At 39.1% G+C, this 26688-nt stretch overlaps 2 protein-coding genes across 7 annotated transcripts in view; one reads left to right on the top strand and one right to left on the bottom strand.

The window, feature by feature from the left end:
- Positions 1 to 26688, top strand: part of LOC119651094 (cartilage oligomeric matrix protein) — a 213232-nt gene that overhangs the window by 112039 nt on the left and 74505 nt on the right. For all 6 annotated transcript variants that reach the window (XM_038054447.1, XM_038054451.1, XM_038054448.1 and 3 more), the window contains exons 5-8: positions 13056 to 13371; positions 13757 to 13886; positions 21596 to 21733; positions 22648 to 22833. In XM_038054447.1, the coding sequence (XP_037910375.1) occupies positions 13056 to 13371; positions 13757 to 13886; positions 21596 to 21733; positions 22648 to 22833 (770 nt within the window). The remainder of the gene's footprint in view (positions 1 to 13055; positions 13372 to 13756; positions 13887 to 21595; positions 21734 to 22647; positions 22834 to 26688) is intronic.
- Positions 85 to 889, bottom strand: LOC119651096. Its single transcript, XM_038054453.1, has 2 exons — positions 207 to 889; positions 85 to 133 (listed from the first exon to the last, which is right to left on the bottom strand). The coding sequence occupies exons 1-2, from the start codon at positions 558 to 560 to the stop codon at positions 122 to 124; spliced, it is 366 nt and encodes a 121-aa protein (XP_037910381.1). The 5' UTR covers positions 561 to 889; the 3' UTR covers positions 85 to 121.

The following is a 26688-nucleotide window of genomic DNA, read 5'->3' on the forward strand; positions in this document are numbered from 1 at the left end:
TGGCTTTTAAGATTTTAGATAAAAGATGACAATACTGCTGTAATTTTTTGTCTATAGAGATGTTTCAAAAAAGATAATAGTGTCCATTAAATTCCTCCGCGTCATCCAGCCAACGAAATGTTCAGGACGTCACCTATAATGAAAGGAAATAATTCCGCTCAGAGCACAAGACACTTTGCGCGTCGTCATAATAAGATAGCGATTACCTTAACTCCCCACATTGCAAATGAGACGAAGGTTGGTTGTGTGGTCAATATAGCAGGCTCCCGATTGAAAACCAACCTATTCCTCATCGATGAAGTTTTCGAGGTATTAATACTGCCCTTCTCCAATATATAAACTGTTTCCCACGATTTACGTATGTGTGGAACTGGTACCTCTGCAGAAACTGCAGGTCGTATCACAAAAAAATCCGCAGGAAGAAGATCGTTCAGCTTTACATAGCTTTTGCACATTGGTTGGTATGCCATAGCATCCGGTCGGACCTTAAGGGATGTTGTACAATTGAGAATGATGGTCGAATGCCGCCAGGCGCTGTGCAAGATGGTCGGGATATTCATCCACGCCAGAGATAAAGGGATGTGATGCTTATCAGCACCTCCGGCGGTTTGTTCTTATTTTTAATCGTTCCACAACAAGAATAGTTTCCTCCCACTTGACGAAAATTAGATCGTGGAAACGGCTTATCTCTACGAGCAGAAGCACTGACGACACGTAAACGTGGGTGACCGCCTACTGGTTTCTGAGGGCTCTCGATGTCATTACCGTGCAGCGTGTTTACCTTCTAGAAAGAGGATCTTTTTCCTTAGCCAGAGTTCGTAGTCGCAAATTCAATCACTGTCTAAGACTGACTCTTTGACTTTTCTGTACCAAATATGTTGTACCGAAATTTTCAGCTTACTAACCCACATAGAGTGTTTCCATTCCGTTTAGTCACCTTACATGATAAGCAGAAGGTACTTGGAGAATGGGCACGTCACGCCCATGAATTATATTGCTTACCAACTACTTTCGCTAAGTCAGGATCAAATATTCCTAATATCAGATGACTCACAAGTTTGAAATGGAGAGTACATCCAACTACTACAGGCCACGTCCACCGGTGAAAGCTATTTCCAACAATTCCATTTGGAGCCTCCTTTCAAAAAATAAGATTCTTCAATCAGAATTGAATAAAATGTGTTCAAATTTAAAACATTTTGATTGCATGGTTGCAGCCAGCTAGTGGGCAAGATTCGCAAATTTTTCGATATCGATCATGTAAATTCATATAGTCATTAGCCTCATTAAAAGGTGGATGTAAATTCAAGGAATACAAATAAATGAACATACATAAATTGCGCCCAAACTCGAGAATGGCCTCATTTCAGACGAAACTATAGGGAGTTATACCACTAACGCGCTGGCGTACTGCAATCGGTTAGTCGTAGTACACAGGTTCTCCAACCGACCTATAGCTAATTCATTCAATTTAGTTTTGCTGGAAATCTACTGCAGGCACCTAATTTTGGCGATAAATTTTGAATTTTGGAAATTTTACAAATTTTTGAATCTAGCGTATTCAATTTTTATCGATTTTCATTGGGACAGGTTCTCCCAGATTTTCAAAATTTCGCCGTTAATTATATAATGCGGTTTTATTACTGATTCCTATTGTATGGAAACTGTTCGACGCGCCCTTCGAAATATGCATTCTTTTAGACTTTTGGGGGGGGGGGGGGGGCAGAACCGAGAGCTTATCGGGTTCACTCTCGAGTGCCCAAGAGGCAGTAGCTTTATGTCCTTACGTAATCTTATAGTGGTATCTAAAAGTGAATTTATAAATACTTCTCATTAGTCCTTTGTACGAGTACATTTGATTTGTTGCAACTATATTTTTTTTTTCCTAATATGGAGTGAAAGATTTCATATCTGGAAGAGGACTTTTCAAACGCGAAATGACTTTTTACATTTCCAATTCAAAATTAATGAACCAATTGGAGAAATGATCCTTTACAAAGTTATAAAGAATATTATGGAATGGGAGGGGATGACATTATATCAATATTTCTCAGGGTATTTTTTGCATAACACTATCCAACAATGTAAATGTTTCGGACAGAAAAATAGTGTATTTTCTATTCATCTGCTAAATTCAAAATTTAATACATGAGGTTTAAGATACTAGTGACAATCTCGAATATTGTCTGCTCATATATTTTGTATATTCGGTCTGTAGGAAATTTGATTTATGATATTGGCGCACCTGTTGGCTGTCAAAATGCAAATAAATATAAATTATAAATTTTTATAATTGATATTATAACTGCCACGGTAAATTTCACAGTATTTTTGTCGTTATTGATACATAATATCTAGTTTTATAGCGTTCTTATGACAAAAACTGTAACATTAGCATGCTACGAAAATGTGTAAATCCAAGCACAGAAACGCAATTTGGCACCTTTGATGAAGAGTGCCCATCGCCATTATTTTGGTATGAAAGTAGGAGATCAGAATAAGCCATGGGCTTCACATATATGTTGCAGTTCATATTCAGTAATATTATTAGAATGGCTGAAAGGCAAAAAAAATCAATGGCCTTTGCTGTACCTATCGTTTGACGAGAGCCTACTAACCATTTAGATGATTGCTATTTTTGTTGAACTCCGCCTATAAAAGCAGGATTGTCAATGAAAAAAATTCAAATACCAAATAATTTACCACCTGCTATTCGACCGATTCTTCTTTCATACAGCGTCCCAGTTCTCAGTTCACATTCATGAGTTAGAACTAAACAATGAAGCCAGTGTGGAAGAACATGAACCTGATTTAGAAGAAAAGAATGATCATTCGCACAAATTGACTCGATCGGAGTCAGATTACTCTGATTCAAGACGTTGATTTGTCAGAAGAAAAAGCGGAACTTTTAGTATCAAGGTTACAGCAATGGCATATTCTGTAAAATGATGTCGGAGTCACCATGTACCGAAAACGTCAACGAGATGTGCTTCCTTTTTCGAGAAGAAAAACAATTTGGTTTTTGTTGTAAAATTAATAATTTAATGAAAAGTTGGAATTTGAGGCATGATCCAACCGAATTGAGGTTGTTCATAGGTTCTTTCAAGCTTTGTTTGAAAGCCGTCTTGCCTCCTATTGGTCATGCAGTTCAGTATGACAGCCCTCCTTGACTCAATCAAATATGCTGAAGATAAGTGGAAATTTTGTGGCGGTCTAGAAGTGACTGCTATACTCTTAGGCAGGCATATTGCAAGAAATCTTAATAATTTTCCTTCCACTCTTATATATAAAAGTGGGTTTACTGAGAAATTTTGTTAAAGCCATGAACAGAGAAGGGCAAGCTTTTAAATACTTAAGAGAAAAATTCCCAAGATTAAGTGATGCAAAATCAAGGAACTCATTTTTGTTGGTCCCAAAATTCACCAACTGTGGAGGATCCCTCCTTCGACTTAGTTTTGGAAGAGAGAGAAAAGAAAGCTCTCAAAGGAGATATTCGTGGATTATCATTGTTATCATCTCTTTTAGTCCCTAAAACTAAAAGAGATGATAACTACATTCACAAAAATACCACCAGTTCTGATCTAACATGTCCCTAAAATCCATTTTCTCCACTCTCAACTCGATTTTTTCCATCTAATTGTGCAGCTGTCAGTAACGAGCATCTGAAAAGGTTCAATCAAGACAACGGGGATTTCAGGGTCGCTAGAATGAAGCCATTCCTGCAGATTACTGCTGGTTTAAAAGTAGGGATGGTCCAGAGGTCACTTACAAGACAACCATCTCATGGGCCTGTTACTCATTCTTCATAAATTTAACCACCTGTTATGTTTTCTTTAACAATTGAGAATCTAAAATGAACCAAATTATTTGTAATGTAATTTATATTTAGCATAACGAAAATCTTTAATTTAATCAGAAAAACTAGAGCTAATACATTTGTTTATGTGTCATATTGGTTTTGCTTAATCTAAAATTAATAGGAATTTACTCATACAGTGAAGAAGACATTCATTTTTTTTGTAGGAGAGTGAATAGTGGAAGTAAGGTTTTATTTTACACAAAACTTTAAAACTGGTGATTGAAATCGAAATATTTTTTTCAACACCTGGAAAATCTTTAATGTTGAAAATTTGTAGTGGTATCTGAAAGGTTCATATTCTTAGGAAAGAAGTTGGCAAAACAAAGTTAAAACCCTTTTAGTTTCAGAAAAAATTTGGATTTTCACGTCACTCAGTTGAGGAATTCTAGTTATTCGCTTCAGCAGACTAAGACTTTTGTTTGTTTTTTTCTGGCTTTAATTATTCCAAATTAATTTAATTCAAAAGCTGTCCAAAATATAACTAACATAAGGCCCAAATTTGATTGAACTCCAATCAATTCTTCCCACTAAGAATAATCTCAAAAAAGTACGTGAAAATAAGCTCTTTATGTGATTTCCCTTCTTAAGAAAGGAGTATCTGCCTAGAACGCTGGATTTCCTGTGTCAGTGAAAAGGACAAAGAGGAGTGGCAAAGGAGCGCTTCGTTGGTGAACACCGAAGGAGACGTTATTGTGGGAATAATGTAAAAGTTTTCTCGTCTCTACTAAATAGAAAATTTGTGTTTCTTCCTTGAATTATCGTACTTTTAGTAAATAAGCAAGTATATTGTCATCTTATTAGCTTTCAAAAATGTTCAAATTCGTTTCTATACAAATATTAATCCAGTGAACTGAAAATATGAAAAATTGTATATCAGTCGCCCCATAAATTCTGGTATGAATTACGTAGCTATCTACATTGTATGCATGAATGAAAAATGTGTTCAAAGATGTTTTGAGCTCTTCTGTAGTCCTTCCTTTCTGGCAACAATTGAATGGCTGTTGTAAGGTAACTACTTGAACATGAGTTGCAAAAAGTATAAAAGGATTACAAAACTGAACAATGGATAATGTAAGGATGAATAGGATAGAAATCAACAAAATTGGAAGAATATGTTAGGGCAAATGGGTTGAAAAGTGAAAGGAAAATCTGACACTGCGTGACTTGCATCAGTGAACAAAAGCATATTCAATCGTTCTTGGATACAAGGTATCATTAGTTACACTTTATTACATTTATCTTCAAAAATCTGTTCTGATGAAAATTTAAAATTTTTTTGTAATTATTGCATAGTTTCGGACTGGTAGGGAGAATTTCTCTCTGACTTTTCAGAGTGAATTTCACAAAGGATCCCTCATTTAGAACGGCATTGAATCTAAAACAATCGCTCTCTAAAATCTGCCTCAACTCTGCTCCTGGGAGCAACGTGACCGAAGCAATTTGTAAGTTTAAAGCACTCCTTTGTAAGGTTTTGTGTAAACACAAAACCTTATTAAAATCGGTTTACTGTCTGTCTGTATGTCCGTCTGTCTGTCTGTCTATTCGTCACGCGCATTTTTCTCAGAGACGGTTATAGCTATTAACACCAAATTTGGTAGAAAGGTGGGAACTGTGAATGATCACGCATATAGTGAGTTACATCGAATTTAAGAGGAGGTCTCCATACATGCAAAAGGGGGGGTGTAAATTTTTTTTTCATCAAATATAGCCATGTGGGGCATCAAATTAAAGGTCTCGGTTAGTACTTTTCGAAGCCGCTCTTAGTTTTGACTTTCTTTAAAAATGTGGGGAGTGCGAGCGGTTGAAAGTGGTTATTTTTTTAACGAACCCATTCTCAGGAACTTTCAAACCGAAAAATCTGAAAAAAATCAGTGGGCTGCCACTATATGATGCCTAGGCTCCGAAATACCCTCCATACCGATACCTGTTCAAATAAAGTTAATAATAGTATATTACTATAATTTTCAGTAATTGACAGGAAACCCCCCTTAAGTTCACCCTAGAATCACAAAAGCAACAACAGCAATGTAAGCTACAGTATAGAGCACGATCCTGCCAAATTTGGTGAAAATCGCGCTATTACTAACAAAGTTATACCAGGTCAAAGCTGTCGTTTCTATGCAAATTCAAGACTATGAATCACTTGAAAGCGGCTATTTTCATTTTACGTGCTACATGCTAATGGAACAAATGCATACTCAAATCTCTTTATAAAAGAAATACATAAAACTTTTCATACCTGAAGCGTCTAGCTTCCGGTGTCCCGACTTGTTAAGGTTTGATGTAAAAGCAAGCCTTTTTAAGTCTATTCAATATCTGTCCGTAAGTCTCTGGCAGAGAGACAGTCTGTCATACGAAATTTGATGAGAATATGTGGTCTTTGGACCGCTACACATGCAGCGAATTTTGTCATTCTATTTTAGGTTTAAGGGAGGCGGGGGTATGCAACAGGTCTCGTTCTCAGAACCTATCCAACCGAAAAATCAGAAAAAAATGATAGTGATGCATCTATACAAAATCTACGCGTGAAAATATATCGCATATCGATATCTGCACAAATAAAATTAATAATAGCATATTACTATATTTTGGAAATTTACCTTAAGTTCATTCTGGAACTACAAAATTTTGCAAAATATAGGACATCATTCTAAGGACAATTCAGCTATTACTACAGAAGGAAAAAGTTGTGTATTTCACTGGAATCATCATCATATAAAATGAACTCATATGAAGCAAGAATTAGAGTTTAGAGACATAGAGCTGTTATCTGAGTCACGTATAAAGGCGTGGAGTATCACGAGCCAAATTAAAGTGAAACGACGTGGGAATCTAAGTCTAACAAGTCCCGCCTTCAATCCGTGAACTTCATCCAACTGCAATTCTTTTCGTGATAAGTGACATTGTCCATTCTGACTAGATTGGACGATATTGCTGTGCTTAATGATAGAGCAAAAGTCAATTGTTATAATCGAATTGATAGTAATACTTATATTAGGTAAAATGATTGATTAAAAGCTATCACTAAGTAGGCAAAGTATTATAAACAATCGTAAAAATCACTTTTATCTAATAACCGCACTTAATAACGTAAAGAAATTATGAGGCACAGCACCGCAATAGCTAATACCTATCCTTCTTGGTGGTTAAGACAGAAGAGACTGGCTTATTTCCGTGCGGTCTTTCCCTGTCTCAACCAACGGCATTTTCTCACCGCTAGTCCTCCACTCCCGTGATGAGTTCTAAAACAAGTGGAGAGTTCCGTGCCATCAATTTGTCCGCATTCGCAACATTCGAAATAAATTTCGAATGCTGCGAATCCTGCCGCGCCACAATATCAAGGAATATTTTGAATTTTTAACTGCGTACGACTGGATAAAAAACATCTCACACATGATAAACACAAAGCCTTTATATCCGAAGCGTCCAGCTTCCAGTATTTCGACTTGTTTGTATTTGCTTTAGGTGCTAATAATGTTGAACGCTTTGTGTGAAACGTATGACGTTGACTATTATCAATACAGTGCTTTCTATTTCGTCTGAAGAAACTGCCAAAACTAAGGTCACAACGCACAACTCAGTCATTTCGTGTTCTCTGAATAATATGACTCGAAAATGAATAATCTATCTAAGATACATTTTCTTTTATCCAACACGGACCGTTATATTTTTAATAAAAGAATTGTTAAGTATGCTTTTATAATACCTCTTACCACAAGCAGCTTCAGATCCAATGAGCAATATTTTCCAATTCATTAAGTATCACTACTGGTTACTCATCCTTATCATCTATTTATGGATCAATAGACATAACATAGTCAATGGCGTAACCTCTGCTCCAATTATGCCAATTTAGCTCTGCGTTACTGAGATTGATATTTGACAAGTACTCGTAGTTCTCCTCATTCTAGTTTTTTGTGGGCATAAAATAGATACCACCCGGTGAAACAAAGCACATGTTTTCCAGAGGGTCTGATTCCTACTCATTTCTTAACTTTTATGTATTCATCTAGAAACAGAGCATAAAGTATAATAAAACCAAACTCTATACATACTGCTAGTGCTGTAAATCGATAAATGTTTTCCAGCCACCTTGCGTTTATATTACATGGAAGGAAAAAATGTTTTAATTTTTGCCAGACCGGTGTTGTTGTTCGAAGAATACTATTGGGATTTGAATTCATTTCATGCGGAAATGCTCATGCAGGACGAACTTTCCTAATTTAACTAGAGTTTGAAACCAGGAAGCTTTTATGGCTTTTTTCCTTACTTCAGATAGCAATCGTAGGGCATATTAACAGGAAAAACTACTGTACATAATAGGGTACAACGCCTTCCAGCTTTAGTGATGTTACAGAATCAACTACGTAATATTAGCGATATCACAAAGTCGGTGTGCTGACCTCGCTCCTGTTTGTTTGTGAAGGCCATTTTACAATTCTCACTTTTCTCACTTTTATCAATTTTTTACATCGAAATCACCTATACATACATATATATGCTATATGATGGAAAATCTTCCCGAAATTAATTACCGCTCCGTGATCATCAAATTCTCTATTTTCTCCTGTCCACCTATTTTCTGCTGGTGGAATGGTGGCGTGAGTTTTGAAATGCTTGAGAAATAAAACATTCTTCCCCAAGGAGTACGAGCGCGTACTGTCATTGAATCTTCTATTACCGTACAAAATCAAATCTCAAATCCGCTAAGGAAGGGCGTTTGTGCATTCTAACTATAAACTGTTGCTTTCTAGCCGAAAACCAGTCCACTCACGAGGCATGGTAACTGTTACTGAAAGATGTGTTTCCATGTTAAACAGCGAGGCGCCGTTGGCGGTTCACTTAAATGTGCTCAAGCTGCTTCGGCCGGCTGTTTTATTAGATAGCATAACTTTCGATGGTAGAAAAATTCCTTGAAATTAATAATATATAGTTGCCCTTCACCATTTGTTGGGGAATATCGCACAAAACTTAGCCAGCAATGCAATTGTCACCCCTCCTTAATGTGTCACCCATCCACTACCACATCCGTCTTCCAATCACATTGCGTACGTCTGGCAGGTTTGTGCGTCGACAAAATTCTCCATTTGAGATAGTGTCGAGCCAGCGTAATCCGATGATACAATGCAGACAGGTCTTGGCGAAAGCTTGGAGTTTTTGAGTAACAATGGAACTCACTTTCCGTGTGCTACTCCCATATAGCAACACAGAAAGGACACTAGCACAGAACAGTTTCAAGTTGATCATGGTGTTGAGGTAAGTTCATTTCCAGATTTCAGACAAGGCACGGAAAGAGGATCTACCGCTGTTAATGTGTCGAGCGACATCCTGCTCGGTGCCACCGTCCACAGAAACCACGCTTCCTACACAAATTGATCGAAGCTTTCGATGCTCTGGCCATTAGTGCAGATAGGGAGAGTGCGATGACCCGTCAGGCTGAGAACCTTGGTTTTGTTGGTGTTAATTTCAGTACAACTCTACTTGCCTCTCTTTACAAATCTAGAGCCATTTGGCTACGTTTGAATTCCTCCATGTTCTTCCGACAAGCTAGCATGAAGTATGTCATCGATAACAAGAAGTAATAATATTAGCCATGACCCAGTAAAAGCGCCAACAGTTGTTATCAGCATAGTCGAAATGTTTGAGCAATTGAATTTCTCTACGTCCGGGCAAGGCAGCGTGGAAAACGCCACAGATAACAAGAAGAAATAATATCGGTGACAAGATGCGCCTCTGGCGTACTCCGCTTTCAACCTCAAAATCCTCCCAAATTTTACCTCGATGCAGCACGTGACATTTTGCGCCATCATATGTCTCTCTGATAACAGCTATTAGTTTCTCCGGGATGCTCCTCCTACGTAGAGCATTCCAGATACACTCGCCATTAACATGATCGAAAACTTACCGTAAATTGATGAAGAGCGAGTGCTGCGAAGATCTAAACTCTGTACGCTGTTCCAAAATGGTCCATAGAGTGTTGATGTGGTGAATATAGGCGGATCTGGAGCGGAAACCAGCCTGCTCTCTGTCGATGAAGCTTTGGAGATGCTCTTTGATACGTTCCAAGATTATTTTAGTTATTATCTTGGCGACGCAAGGAGCACGCAAATACCCCTCCATTTGTCACATTCAAAGCGGGTTCTCTTCTGCGGGATCTTGGCGATCATCTCCTTCTTCCACTTTCTGGAAAGGGGCTCGGATTTCTACGATTTCCGTACGAGGGGAAGCAGCAGATCTGCAGTAACTGCAGGTGGAGCGATAAACAACTCTACGGGGAGACCCTCAATCCCGCGGTTTTACTCCGTTTGGGTACATTGATGGCTAAAATGATTTCTCTTCTGCTTTGAGGAGTAGTCCGCATCCGCATATTACGGTAACTAAAAAGCTCTTCCACAAAAGCAGGAACTTCACCGGATGTAATACGGTTAAAAATTGACGGGATTTCGCGTCAAGATTAATAATTAAAAGCTTTAATGTGATTAATGGAGGAGCTGCTCTCTCTCTCGATCAAGCTTTTGTGGTGTTCTCTACCGATCAAACTTTTGATGGTGCGTTCGAAGATCATTTTAACTATTATTGAGGGAATATGCGAATATCCCCCACCAATTGTCGAACAGTTCTTCGGAATCTTGACGAACAACCCTTTCTTTCGTTCATTTCAGAGTCGCAGTAATTTCGGACAAGTGGAAGTGAAAACCTTGCAGAGACCTTCCTTTTCGTTTCTGTTTCAAGGGGCAGTGCGCATCCTGCATGTTACGGCAGTTTGCCATACAATTCGCGGAGGGTAAAAAATTAGCAAATGTTGTTTAATTGGTGAAGTTCCCTTCCTTCCTCAAAAGGCTTACAATCACCTTCAAGTTCTTTTTTGATGTGATATACTGGTCGAAAGCATTGTCGTTTGTAGTGGCTTCTGTTACCTGACCATTGTGGAAGTCTTATTTTCACCGCTTGCAGCATAACTACATTTAATAAGTCAACCAACCAAGTATCCCAACAAAGTTAACCGCGTGATTTGTTGCTTAGTTTTCAAAGAACTCATCATAGGCACCGTTCCTCCTCTTGTCGCGCTTTACAAAGCCTCGTTTTCGGTTTTCCCTTTTTTCATTCATTCAGCCAACTTTGTGGACAATAGGAAAATTCCATGGGCATGGAGTGGTGTAAGTTTATAATATTTCAGAACAATACTTCGGAACAACTTTGGGCTATATAATAGGTAGCAGGCTTCGAAAAGTGTTGCGATTTTCCCAGCCTCTCCGGTTTCAGGTGCGTACCTCGACCAGCGGAAATTATTTGTTCTTTCGATAATGGATTGTCGACCACCCGAATACCACTCCTCAAGTTCATTGGCCCGCGCCTTTTCATGATCGAATTTAAGCACTTCATCGCAATCTTCACGAATTCACTATGATCCCATAAATTGCACGTAACCTGAGCTGATGGTATAGAATATGACTACTTCCGATGAATCAACTCTTTTCGATCACTCAGTTTGTTAAGCCGATACGAAAGAGTGCCTCAAAAGAATCAGCACTGTTTTGCCCGTTGACCTGCAGCAGTACTGCTGGCTATGTGGAAATAACAATAAAACACATAAATTAAGTTCATAATAAATAATAATATATTGGTCATCAAAGAAAGTCCAGTTTTTTCAAAAAAAAACATGACAAATGGAGCTAATTCTTAAGATATTTACCCAATTACGTCGTCGCCGAGGCTTCACGGCCCATTTGGAGCCTTGGCTTTAAAAATGTCCTTCCTCCAATTTCGAAATCCGAGCATTGATGCGCTCTCTTCATAAACAGAATCTGTACACCACGTTCGGGGGTTTCCCACCGGTTTTCGTTCTATTCTCCTATCGAATATCGTTGTAGGTACCCGAATGTTACCCAAATCACGGTATATCTAATAGGCAGCCCCCATACTCAATGAACCGGATTTGCGAATGTATTCGGGAAGCTTATCCGTACACATCATAGGCCCTCAAGATCTGGTAGTATCTATATGTGGTTTAGTCCCTATGATGTGTACGGATTAGCTTCCCAATTCCGCGCAAGTCCGGCCCATTGAGTGTGGGTACTACTTACTATACTACAGTGATCCATACCTTCTTGTTGGTTTCGGATATTGAGTTGTGTGCGAGGGATTGAGGAGTTCTTTGAAATAAGACGCTCATTTCCCGCTTGTTTTTGCTTTTACAAAGAGTGGTTTTGAATAGATATCCACGACTTGGATTCTTCACTACTTTGCAGGCTTGTTTTGCTTTGCTCGCAATGCTGACGCCAATTTTCTCCAATTCCTCAACAAAATGTTTTCGTTCCTTTTGCTTAATATTTATTTGTTGCTCCTGGGCAATTTCCTTAATTTTCTCTCTCCGTCCTCGTGCTTCGTTCTAGCATAAATCATTTGTATGCTTCGTTTATTAAGGTTTTGTTGAAATCAGAATCTTAGTAAAATCGGTTAACTATCTGTCGTGTTATAGTACTTTTCATTACACGTCTTTTCATTAAATTTAAAAATTAAAATTAAATTTAAATTTAAATTTTTCCAACTTTTTTCCAGTTCAGTTCACTGAAAAGTTTCAGAGCTGATAGAGTCTCGTACTTGCGCCCTTCAGCATAAATGCGGTTAAATAAAGTCATCTACAGATTTTCTATCGGGTTTAGAGCGGCGGCCATTCCAACAATGTGATATTTTTCAACGCCTAAAAAATTGTAGTTTGGTTCGAAACATGGATCACCGCGTTGTCCTATTGAAATGTGCTGGAAGTTTAGTGGAAATCGCACTGTTATTAACAATATAATATGATAGATGAAAATTGTCTCTACTAAAAACTTTCTGAAATGACTTTCGAGTCTCAGAATCACGCTAGTCTGACATTACAAGTTAGTCACAAGTGGGACAAACGTCCAATCGAATATTTTGTTATGTATATAGGAAATACACCAAACCGTTCATACCTGAAGTGTCCAGCTTTTGGTTTCCTGGTTTGTTTTGTTTTTTTGTTTTGTTTGGATATATATGTGTATTTTGCAGGGTTCTATTTTTGTTATTATGAAAAAATAATTACGAATCAAGCTTTATTTTCCGCTATTTGGTGCGTTCATTCTTCTATAATGCCGTGACCGAATATTACTGCGACTTTTTTTCATTTTATTTTTGAAAACAAAACAAATTTCATTGTCTTATCTTCCAACAGACCTCGTCGAAAGTCGCATATTGCAATTGAGGCCCTATTTATGATCGACTTCCCCACGATTAAGCACAAGCTTTCCTTTTTCTTGGATCGAAAGAAGCAGCGAGTAGCCCTCGATATCAATGTAAATTCAGTAACGACTTCGAAGAATTTTGAAATTCCCGAAATGAACGAAACAAGTACGATCCGCTCACTGGCCATCCTATTCCAAAGGAACGTTATAACCTTGCTTGTCGATTGCAAGGAAGCATCGCGACTTGAAGTGGATTTCAACCTGTCGAAATTGTACATTCAAATGGACGATCCGGTCGTAAAATTGGTGAGTTTTTGTAGTGATGTTAATGGATACAATTGACAGCCTTTTAATTTGAATTTATGGAAGAGTTACCAATTGTATGGTATTTAGTTTGCACTGGGAAGTTTCGTTCAGATGTTTACTAGTTGATTGAAACTGAATCAATATGTGCCCCGCACCACCTCTATTCTTTATGTTTTTAATTAAAACTGTTGCACTTATTGGCCAGCATTTCCCTCCATATGAAATCATGGTTAGCCACATGGCCACTCGCCAACACCGTATTGAAAACCATTTATGGAGTCAAAACCTTGTTTCCATTAAAATCATTAATGCATGTATTAATAACCTTTTAAAGTAACTGCCACGTACTTATGTAAATTACCTTTTAACATCCCGTATTTTACAGTTCCGGGAACGCAAATATCCACTCCATTTTGATTCGACTGTGGAGCGGGCTCTTTCGCGTGCCAATTGCCAAAAGGGTTTGAATCGACGCGGTAACAAGCGACTCCTCAAAAATAAGATCAGTGATAAAGGTGAGTTTACGCGAATTAATAAATAAGCATATGAGACGGTGTAGGTACATTTGTACGACTTCAACGAACAGGTAGGCAGGTGTGATGATGCGTGTTTTTTCGCACCTTTTGACGTGGTTTTAAAAAGTGATTGAGAGACTTTTTAATCTCTTCACGCCAGAATTGGTTGCATTTCTGCTTATTTGTTTGTTGGTTTTACCATAAATTTTAATTGGATTTTTACGAGTGCATAAGGTGAGAAGACAGGCAAATACAATTACTTTAAGTTTAATTAAAAAACTTCTCAGTCAATATGATTTCTTAATGCAAATAAAGTAGGATTCATTGTTGATAAAGATTGGCGTTATCTTATAGAGGGCTATCGGCAAATTAGCCTCATTCGTAAAATAGTTAAAATATCATCCCGGGATGACAGTTATAATCCCATTGAATAAAACCACATAAGTTTCATTGCCGGGGATATTTGGAGCAAACATACAACATATGCAAGTATTTCATTTCGTAAGTGGGAGAAAATGATATTACTTGGTTCAAATGAGCACAAATGCGTTTCGTTTATGATATTAGTCATATAAAATATTGCTTAGTACGTTCAAACTCGGTTGCGTTTGTTCAATAAAATCCTCACTGAATAGTTGCATATGTCACTAATGAAATTAATTTAACATATTCAAGATGGAAGAACCTTATGCCTTCAACAAGCCGATTCCGCAATTCCAATCTGATGTGATAAGGAATTCGTTAGTGAAATGTTATGCACCGATTGATACTTCAGATTGAAAGATGCATTTCTACGGTCAGGAACAGTTACGCAAAAACACATGCGTATGATACCACTGTAGCTAACATCCCATCTAACCATCACTGAGGCAGGGGGTAACCACTTTGAACTCTTGTTACTACTTTCCGTCAGGAAAAGCGGATCCTTTGATGCTTGTTACTTGCGTATTCTTGCAGAAACCTTTTGCATTTTACCACTCTATGCTACATCGATAGTTACTATCACGGCACGGCACATTACCGTGAAGACATTTACCATGATAATGTGCCAAGGGATAGTAACTATCGATGTAGAGTATTTAACTCTAACTCCTTGTACTCCAAACATCAACCTTCCATATATCTCTAAAAAAGTTCCATTCTAAGTTTAATGAATATTCTAATTTTGCGCATATTGAATAAACATGGATAAAATACACAATTTTTTATGGAAAAATGCGTGACAAAAATAAGTTTAATTTTACACCCATTTGAGCGTATTTTGGTGCGTACGCGGTGAAGAAGTCAATCGTGCGATCATATGACAGCTGGTCATTAAATCGCCGAACTCTTGACCTATTCAGTATAGGTGGTATAGGGGCTTAGGTAGGAAAAGAAGACCTGCTATACACTGTCGAATATGGAGTGATATTATAGGTTAAAACGTCAGATAGTTGTTAGGGATATCAATTTGGTGGACCTCGACGCAAAATCGGGCTATTTGAAATTGTTATTAATACAGGCCTACACCGGAAAGCGGTTGTTCCGTCTTATTTAATGGTGGCGGTAGTGAAGCAACCTCTGTAGTTGCTTATATGGGCTAGTCCACAATTGTCATTTTTCCATCTAGAGGAAAGTCCTGTTTCAATCATACCTTCACAAATATAGCAAACAGCACTGACACTTGAATATTTTACAAACCTTCGTATAGTTCTTCGTTTCTCCGGCGCTTCTCTGAAAGGCAACGCACGAAAGTGAAAGAGTGGTTGATGTACCAGACATACCTCCAGTTTGAAGGCTTCGCCTTAAATCATTTCGTTCAGATCTCCTGAATAATTGTGAATTATATCTAAAATTAGGTTTGTGCTTCGACTTGCAACGTAATTTTTAAAACTAATTTTCGGTCTGCTTTTTCAAATTACGCCATTTTTGACTTAAGAGCGGTTTCTTGGAAACAATTAGTGTTTTAAGTAAAGGTATGCCTGCTCGCGATAGTTGGGTGATTTTCTCAGTTCAGTCTTTTCAATATCCGCCATGAGCCCGTTATGGAGGGAACAACTGTGTGTTATCTGCGAAATTGGACTCGTGCGCATTACCGGTAGTTACCTTAGCTAAATTGTTTGTAAGTGCTTGCGCAAAGACTCTTTCGTCCTCCATAAGCCATAGCCTGAGTTCCCTTCTAGGAACCACAGTGAGGGAAAGATAACTCCTCTCTGAAAATATCTCGCAAGGCATCTTATATAAGTGTTCTGTTCACTACTTTGTGGAGCATAGGGCAACCTTTTTTACATACTGTTTTTTTTTACTTTGGGAATTACCAAGTGAGGTTGGAAGTAAATCACTCGGTAGAATGGGAAGAATTTAAACAATGAGAAGTAATTAAACATCGATCAGCATACTTCACAGAAGTGGCGAAAGCACACCTCCTTGGCGGCAGCCTTTCATTGCTTCTGCAGTCAGACAGCGATCGACACCCACCTCAGCGTACAGCAATTTCTGCGTTAGCATAGCATGGATTCGCATAATTGAAGCATCATCAACACCATGCTCTCAATGCTTTCAAAGTTTTTGAAAAGGCGCACAGTCAAAAGCCCCTTCAATGTTCATGAACACCCCCATCGCATAATCATCATTCAAAGTTGCATCCCCTATCTTTGTGGCCAAAGAATGAAGGGCAAACTCACAGGACATTCCACGCTGGTAAGCATGTTGGTTTTCACTAAGTGGGTGTGACCTAAGTGCGTTTCCACGAATGTGATGCTCCACCAGTTTCTCCAAACCTTTCAGCAAGAATGAAGTCAAGCTGATCTGTCTGAAGTTCTTTGGATTAGAATAGTCATCTTTCCTAGGTGTCGGTTTGAAGACTACCTTAACCTTTTGCCAAGAGGAAGGCACGTAATCCAGAGCAAGACATCCTCGAAAAATATTTCTTAGAGGTCGCTCTAAGTGCTTCCTTCCTACCTTCCTTTAGCATTGCCAGATAGATGTCATCCATGCCGGGTGCTTTGAAATGCTCAAAGGACAGTGTGGCAGCTCTCACCTTTTCATGGGTAACAACCGCTTTCGCAATGTTCCAGTTCCCCTTGCAATACTTGGGTGTTGAAGGCGTTGCAAGAACCATCAACTCTCCCCCTGCCACCTCTCTCACCCGTTCTCCTGGGTGGTGTACTTCCAGGAGGGTCTATACTGAATTCAGTCTGGAGCTCGTGAAAGTACCGACGGGTTTTCTAAGAGAGTCCAACTTGGCCGACTCATCCCTTTTGAGGACTCCGCACAGCCTTGAAGTCTCTCTTTCGCCTTCCAGTTCCTCACAGTACACTCTAAAGAGTCTCGTTTCGAACACCTAACGAGCCTCCTATATTCACGCTGTGAGTTCCCGAAATTTAACCATTCTTCGTTCTTATTATTTTTGCAAGCACCGTTCAGAAGTCGCCTGGTTGATTTCCTGAGTTTTTGCACCAAGGAACCGTTTTACTGCTTTGGCCTCGGGAAATAGGACAAGCCTCTTCATAGCACTCTAAAAGTGTGCAGTTCAGAGTTTTCAATTCATCTTACAGCGCCAAAGGAGTCCTTAGTCGCCTAGAAAACTGTATTTTATTATCAAGAAGTTCATTGAACTTAGTCCAATCAGGATACAAAGAATCATAGTGTAAAAAGCGGAGGCAACTGTGATATTTTGCCTCTCGCCATTTATCTGGTATTGTATAATGACCGTTGCTAAGTCTTGGGAGCAGTACTGTCTCAGTATGGTTTCCTCTAACCGTCTTGAAATTAGGACGCAAGCTCTAGGTCTCATGGATCTTTCATCGTAGAAGACCCTAACTCCCTTCACTGATCCAATGCCACTGATTCTGTTAAATCGAACCCACGGCTCTTGCACCAGAAAGATGTAGGGGAAATCCTGTAACTTTGTGATTCTCGCTGTCAACAGATAGGATGGAGCTTTGGCATGCTGCAGGTTGATTTGACCAATCCTTATGTTTTTCGACATAAACTTAGTCTATTGTGTTATGGAAACCAGTGAGAAGCGTCCGCGTGTGACAGAATTTCCCCCACAACGTACCGCCAGAGACTCGATCCCCCCGTGTTTGATTTCTTTGAGAAAATCCACACTCGGAGGTACCGCAGTTCCCATGTCCTCATCCATGAAAAATTTCATCTCATCCCGCAGAGCATTCGTCTGTTTTCCACTTAGCACCTTAATTGGTTTGCAGTGTCCGGTTTGCATAGATTTGATCACTCGAGCTGAGTTCCGTTCACGTCTCTGGCTTCCCTGTCTTTCGGCTGTTCCTTGGAAGGTGTCGGAGAAGTTACTAGCAGGTAGGATTCACTCTGTAGTCACTTCACCAGTGCAAGCCCCCATGCGGGGGTTCCGCCCCTGAATGCACTTTCTTCCGCGCGCAGCTCTATTGTAGGAGAGCGCACCGAACATGCTGCAATTTGCTCTATATTGTGTGAGTCAAAGACCATCATTTTTCTTCGCTCTGAAAACGGAGATGATGCCCTACAGTTTCCTGATATGACTAAATTTCAGTTTATCTAGGAAAAAGTGGAGCACCATATGGTGACATCCCATGAGCCCATTCAGACTCTTTTGGTCCAGTTCGAATACCAAGTTGAAACCCTCCACGTTTGTAGATTTCCAGTGTCCAAAGTCCATGCCTGGGTTCTGTTCACCCAGCATGCGGATGATATCCTCCGGTTTCCTTCAAGGGTTCGGTAATCAATATCCGACATGTTCTGTCCTGCGTAGCTCAGTGTCCACAACAGTGAACTTGGACTGACCGCCGGAACTCAAAGTTGGGATTACCCGCTGAAGCCACTTTAAGGCGTCAGTGCACTGCAAATCGTGGCTTCGTTCCAGGCTCCAGCATTTTTTTCCACAGGCATTTCCGAAGAATTGTAAATTGTCCCTCTGACATATTTCCATCCTTGGAGGAAACCCCCATGGCAGCAGTCAAAATACAGGCGGCAGCTTGCGCATACGTCCTCTTCCTTCGCGCCTTCGTGTTCGTATTTCTATGGGAGGGGCCAGCTTCATTGAGATCTCTCTCCTTGATTTGATCACCTCCCGGCACACCGGTCCTAATCCTCGCGAGACGCGTGGATATAAGCCCTGGTGCGGAGCATAATAAAGCGTTCGCCACAGCAGATGTGTTGGTCTTACGCTTCTTGCGCGCATTACCGCTGGCAGAAGAGTCTGGTGGATCCAGTGTGGATCTTACCGGGCTTTCCAGTGTATCTCCACCTTCCGCAGGAGATTCCGCGCTTGACACAGTCACATTCTATTTCTATTTTTCAATGAAACTACATCAGTGTCATTATCATCACCCTTAATGCAGCTCAAGTGATAAACCTACAGTAACAGCCAGTGCAAAGACGAACACAAACATTCATGATGAACCTGAACGTAGAAACTATGCCAGTTATTGCGTGATATGTAGGTGTATTTCGAATGTGTCGACCCAGCTTCTATTCCTTCTACTCGTAGAGCAGGAATGATTTGATTTAGGCCCGCACATTTGTAAACGTGAACCGAATTAAATGCCCATTTAGCTCGTTGGTTTTGCATGCAAAAGTTTAGTCTGAACTGTGTATAGCTACCCGCCCAGAGTCATTTTTGGCTTGAAATGCACTTCAATCGAATAGTTTGATGTTCCCTCTTCGCTTTCTGTGTACCTCCTAAATGTACGTTATCCAGTTGCTGACTACAGATTCTTTGACTAAAACTTTTACATGAGGTTGCCTCGAGTGAGTTTGTCTCTTCCTAAAAACATCTTCTAGACGCCTGATCTTATGCTATTATTCAAAGTTTTCTGAACTGCTTTCTGTCGATTTCAACCTTCTGTTGACTCGATTTTCAGAGGTCGGTTGAAGAATGTCCGGTCTTCCCTGCCATCGCAAACTCGAAATTCACAATGATGTTTTCCTCTTCTTTTGCATATTAAAAAGGCTTGGAAGCTTCCCTTATGTTGGTAGTGAGGATCTGGGTCACCTTCTCTATTCCGTCAATGTGCCAATGAGACTTTATTCAATCTGACTTTTTGGATATGGTGCAGCCAGGAATAGTTCCTTGCGGTGTCGTTCAATGCTCGCTACTCTCTAACAAGAGCTACTATTCCAGCTGAAAGTCAGTAAATCGATTCCTCCTAGATATTTTAGTAATTTGCATTCTCACATGTCAGATATTCCTTTGACTAGTGCAGTCGACATTTTACAGCGTTGAAAATTTATCTGTGATATTAAAAGTTCGTTTGCTGCCGATAACTCTTAATTTCCACTTTGAGAACACCAATCTTTAGAAAAATTTCCGAACTACTGTTTGCTTGTCCCGATTTGCTATCTAGCAGCATTCAGGTGTTGGAATCCAATTTTTTTTTGGCACCATATTCCGGAACCTCAGCGGGTTGCTCTTTTCGAAACCAAAGAAAGCACAATAATACAAGGGGGACGCGGTACTTAAATGTCGGCTCACTTGAACCATCAGTAGTTACCAATTTCCTTACAGTGAAGTATAGCTCTGCCCTCCTAGTTGTTTGAAATTGTAATATTCCCAGACAAATTATTTGAAAAATGCCTTTTTATATTTGAGCAACTTTTGTGTAGACAACGCCCTACATTTTTCCCATTTCTTACTTTTGATTTTTTGCTTATGTGATTTTCGTGCCATCTATGGTTTGAAACCGAATCACATGAATTACTTTTAAATCTCTTACATATGTCGACAATTCACACAAAACGAAAACCAAATCATCAACCATCGGAAATTCCAAACTCTATACGTGCTTTTTCACTCGATTTCCATCTATGAGTAGAAATTCACGGAAATCTTATTCAGATCACTTATTGCCAACAAACAAACTCAAATGGACATTTTTATGGGCTGATTTGCACTTTAACAACATTTTTCTTTTTAAATTTTAAGTGCGATGACAAATGTATTGAGTATAGGTTTGTCGCCGATAGTCATTCGTTATTTAGTTATTAACCGAAATTTAATGTTTTATTCATGGACTTTTTTCTCTTAATTTGACCAGATCTTGGGATTGTCTTAAAATATTCCAAACTTTTTCCTAATTAGTTTCCATGATGGTTCATTAGCTGTATCTTTGTGATATTTTCCAATTCATGTGATTTTGGCTGTGATAAATAACAATTAGATTTCAAAATTTATTGAGATTGGGAGATTTAATAAGCACACTGGGCAATATACTATGAAGTCCACGAAGAAACATTTAAATTTGGGAGGTTTCTTTGTAACTAATTGTGAAATGAATTATTTCTGCGTTTATGTAAAGCATGTAGCTTTACAACCTGCTAGAGAATGCTTTTGATATTCTTTATCGAGAGGCTGAAGCTACCTGGTCTTCCTGAATTTTCTCGTAGAAGGTCACTCCCTTGTGAAAAAATACGGACACACGCCACTAGAGCATGAATATGGGAAAGATACATTAAAAAGTGAAAAGGAAAAGAGCCGGCGTATCTACTGATAAGAACTGAAGCGACCATTCTGAAGTTTGAAAAGGAAAGGCACTGAAACAGTACTACGCAATTAGAATCTTGTATTCCAGAGAAATATAGAAATATATGGTTTGTTGTATTGGTTTTCCGAATGTATTTGCCTCACCTTCCAGTAACTCACTTAATCCAATTTGTTGTGTTCGTTTTCATTTAACTTTTTCTTTGATTTACCCTTCTATGTTGCTGCGACTTCACCATGCATATTTCAGAGAAGAACAAGAAACGCGATATCCGAGATTGGTATCATCAAACGAATAGCGAACGCTATCAGCATGAAGTACCTGTCGATAACACACAGGAGGCTCAACGCCGCGGTGACATTCCAATTATGCACGGTGACTGTGAAGGTAAGTACGAACGACGAACTAAATCTACACACTCAACTTTAAGATGCTAAGATGCGTGGCAGCCACAAAGACGGCTCTTGAGCACAAATATTTCTTTTCATGACTTTCTTCTCAAAAAGTGCTATTTATTTCTTGCGTCAGATTGTTGACAAACTTTCCAGTTTTATTGCTTTAATCTGTTTCTTAATCGCTGCTACTATCGGACAGTTTCCAGCTGCAAACTAACGAGATGTGATTTTAATTTTGTAAGCTTAACTGTTGAAAAGTGTGTGCTTTGAATTGTAATTCACTTCAAGATGTTTATAGCTCTTGGGACAATATGATCTCGGATAGTTTGTGGTCAGGTAATAAAAAGGGATTCAAAGAAAACATCATTGGTGACAGGGGAGAGACTAAAGATAAATCATATTAACACATTTCTTTGAAATAAATAGCAGCCAATATATCTGAAGATCCGACATCACTTGGTAGTGGTATTGAAATTTGAAAGAATTTTGAATTTTTCAACGGAAGTTTTAACTGACGTAATAATTATAATAAAAATGCTGGGAACACCGATCCAATAACGATGCAAAAGCTAATACAAGCATTGCATATGCAGAATCCTTCATCTTCCTGAAACATTTAAATAGACGCAACGCTTTCCGCAACACATTTACAATCGGAGAGAAGATAACTTTCCCATTGCATTAAGTAATATCGTCAATAAATCACTTGAACTCCAGTCCATTCCCATATTCCTTTTTCACAATAAATCTTCAATCGTAATCTAATTTTCGTGTTATCTTCAATTTTATTTCATGGTCCCGTCGGGGATTGACGCCGTTGACATCGCCTTGCCATCATCCTAATGAATTGAACAACGGAAACCGTGCCACCATCATCTGCCCCTATGCTTGCATTAACTTGGATAGACGCCCTCACGCGATCCATGTCTGATCTGATGCAGATGGTGAAGCTGCTTCGTGATGATGTCGCCCACCAGCGACAGGAGATCGCCAATTTACGGAATATCATGGAAAATTGTGCCGGATGCAAAGAACCAGCGCCACTTCGGGAACCTCAGCCTTCCTGCAAAACGGCAAATCCGTGCTTCCCAGGTAAGTGTAGTGACGATAGTAAATTTGATCACGAGATTACTAATTCTCTATTAACCATGTGGAAGCGGTACGTATATCTGCATCTATACATTTAAGGTATATTTTCGGTCGTGTGATTATATATGGTATGATGTGAGTTTCTTCTCGTAAAGCATGAAGGGTTTTATTAAGGTGGTTTCTTTGAACTTCTTGTTTGCTCGAATTTGAAATGAAAGATCGTTTCTAAAATTAAAGGGCAGACGCAAACGTGCTTTTATTTTGCATATCTCGATTTTCCGGGAGCTTATTTGTACTAAATTTCTTATCAAACCAGAACAATATCTTAATCAATTAAACTCTCTCTCTTTTTATTGATGTAGTGGGAAATTTAAAAAGACTCATCTATCAACGGCAGTGTTCGGAGTTATCTCATCATTGCTACCATTTCCTGTAAGTCTCTCATAAGTCTCATAGTGTCCGCAATTTATTCGGAAGTATTTCCCTTACGTGTCTAGTAGAGTGAGAGCATTTCCTTCTCTTGAAAGTGGTCGATAACATAGAGGCATTTCATGCCACCCTAAATGCTCTCAGGACAATTGCGTGGTATGCCGAAATTACCAGCAATATCACAGCGAAACTCATTGCTACCCACATATGGCAGTACAGGTTTCACCAAACTTACAATGAACAACCTGCGACTATCCATTACCTTGCTAGTTAGACTTGTTAGACATGAAGTAGTTCATCGCCTACAAGCCTGGTTTTTGCAGGAACTGTTTCCCTGTAGTAGGAGGACAGCTTAAACTATTTCTTCCACCATATCAAGTTTCATCATACCCGATTATTATTTTTTCACACTAAAGTCAGGTATTCCATGATAAAATGCTTCACAACATGATCCATACTCTGTCTCTATACTGGACAAGCCTTTCCAAGAGACGACTCCCGACTATCCGAGCTTGGTAACCAGGGACATTCAATCTACTCAGAAGGCTCTTTGTTCGACTCCAGTTGGCCGAATTTAAAGTCATGTCACCACTGCGGAGACTTTTCAACAATCACTCCTTCCCGCGCCAAGCTCATGACCACTACTATCGCATAGTCTTACCCAAAGTGTTTAGAAATACATAGAATAACATTAAGATTGCATGCGGCGTGGTCTATCGGGCATCCGTGGCAGTGTCATTTTTGTCTCTTCCATTGTCGAATTAGCGTAAAAGTACCTTCATCCGAAGCAACCTTATTTGCCTTTTTGTATAATCTTCTTAGGGCTACTTTGGAATCACCGTATTCTTTTTGCAGATATTTACGTTCTGGCTTCCCCTTCCCTTTTGAAAGTTTTCTCGCTCAGCGGAAAAACGATCTCAGGGCTGAAGTTTTCAAATCAATTAAATATTTCTTGAAGGGGGTCTTCCATTATACCACGGTTCGCAAATAAGCATTATTGAAAATATTAAAACGTACATTTTTGATGCCTTGTTAAACTTTTTTTTTGTAAATTTTAGAGTTTTTACTCACCTTCTTTAATGTATAAAAAGAACGGGCCGAGATTTTGAGCCATGGTGTCAGCCGATTTTCAACATGCAGACTCGAGAGAAACGCATTTAAAAATTAGAATATGATTATTTACCAAAAAATCTTAACTGACCATTAATCTAAGCTATAACTAGTCCATAAATCTTCGGTTTCTTCAAAAAACATATGTGAAGCTCTGTCTTCAATTCTGACTCTTTTAGGGAAGTCGTTCGGCAAATTCGGGCCACATTACGACGATTGACATAAACCTGTTATATGCCAATTTACCAGTTTAACATTGTACTTTTTGAACAGCTCCGAATATCGAATCCGATGAGCTTATGACTACTTTAACGGAGCCATTCTCAGAAAGTATTCAACCGAAAAATTTGAATAAAATCATGAAGCTCCCTTTATACGGTGTCCAGGCCTCAAAATACTCTTCATAATGATACCTACTCAAATTATTACTGTGTTTTTCAGACAATTGGCTAAGAACCCCGCTTAATTTTATCTTAGAGTTACATAAATGTAATAATATAGACTACAGTATGAAGCATGATATCGCCAAGTTTGATTAAAATCATAGTATTACTAATAATGTTACAGTAGCTCAAAGTTCTCTTTTCCGTGTAAATTTACTGCAATTCAAAATACTAAATATCAATATAACACTAAAGTGAATAATTTGACATACTAAATAAACATCTACATAATGGGATACGTACAAATTAGATAGTTCTGCACCCAAATATACTTAGTTACATAAGAAGCAAACAAAACCTCTCATAACTGAAGGTTTCCCAGCTTGTTTTTATAGTAGAAACATATGTTTCTAATTCATCAAGTCTACACAAGTGTTTTGGCTGTAATAAAGTGATTAAGTGAGGTTTTTGCAAACAAGAGTACCACTGAAAGTGCGTAAATTAGATAGCATAATAAACCTACGAGATTTAAGAAATATGGTCATATCAACTGGAAATTCTAATCTTGTCAATTTGAGGTTACCATCGTAGAATCTGACAATGAGGATCACTGTCGCTTACCAAAAGGATCGAGCAATTATCCGAAAACTATCTTCCTGCAGTTACAAAAAGCCGAGTATTCTGGAATCCAGCGTTGCAGGTATCAGATCTGTCCTCACAAAAATTGTTCATCCAAACAAGTCGACTACTAAACAACTTGCGCGGTTAGAAAAAAAAATCACTACTGCGCAAGGAAACATCAAGTCCGCAAGTGGTTGTTCTTCCACTTCGGACATTACAGTCTCCGGAATCCGTAAGAGACCAAAAATTTGATAGATAAGATAAGGTTCCCAAAGTAGTAGTTTTCATCCACCAAAAGAAAAATGCAAAGTAGGCCTTCTTTTTTCTTTTTCTTCAACCTTTGCCCCATTCATAAACGGGGTCGGCTCGTTGTGATCGGCCTCGCGATTTGGCCCTATCAAATGCCTGATCTGGATGCAATCCCGAGTCTTTTAAATCCCTATCCAGCGTATCAAGCTACCGTTGTTTTGGCCTTTCGACCATCGACTTCGATGTTCAGATCAATCTTGGCAAGTGAATTCTCGTTAGTGCGAATTACGTGACCATACCATTCAAGACGCCTGCAGCTTTTCCACGATCGGTGCAACTGCATATCGAACGCGGATATCCTCATTTCGGATGTGATGAAAACATGTCATGCCACTAGTCCAGCGCACCATCTTCGTTTCCATTACTGCAAGACGCCGTTCATGTTCTCTTATAGTCGGCCAACATTCAGAACCATAGAGGGCGAAAGGACGGACGACATTGCGGTAAATTTTAGATTTGAAACGTTCGTTGATACGTCGATCACAAAGAACACCAGTTGTGAAACCCCACTTCGTTCAAGCTGCGTTAATGCGTGAAGCAATTTCATAGCGCAATTCTCCATTGGCTGATAGCGTTGACCCGAGGTATTTAAATCGCTCAGTTCTTTACTTTTCGGATCGTGGTAGAGCAATTGAACCTTGCGTACTAAGTCTTGTCGTAGAGCATACCAGATGAGTTCATGTGGCACACGGTCAAACGTTTTCTCTAGATCCAGAAATGCAATCTAAAGAGGGCATGCTTCTCACGGTGTTTCTCGATGACTAACCGCGCAGCGTGTATTGCGTCAGTAGTTCCACAGTTCTTGGCACATCTGGCTTAATTCACGGTTAATTCAACGATTTCGCAAATACGGTTTTGAAAAATGCGTTCAAAAATCTTCATGGTAGTAACCGGATCGGACGGTAATTTGAACATTTTGCTGGACTACCTTTCTTTGTCCATATTGGAACTTTGGTATTTTCTCGCCAATCAGATGGTGTTCTACCTTCCTGAATAACCCGGTTAA

This window comes from Hermetia illucens, chromosome 3 (assembly GCF_905115235.1).
Source record: "Hermetia illucens chromosome 3, iHerIll2.2.curated.20191125, whole genome shotgun sequence".
Lineage (NCBI taxonomy): Eukaryota > Metazoa > Arthropoda > Insecta > Diptera > Stratiomyidae > Hermetia > Hermetia illucens.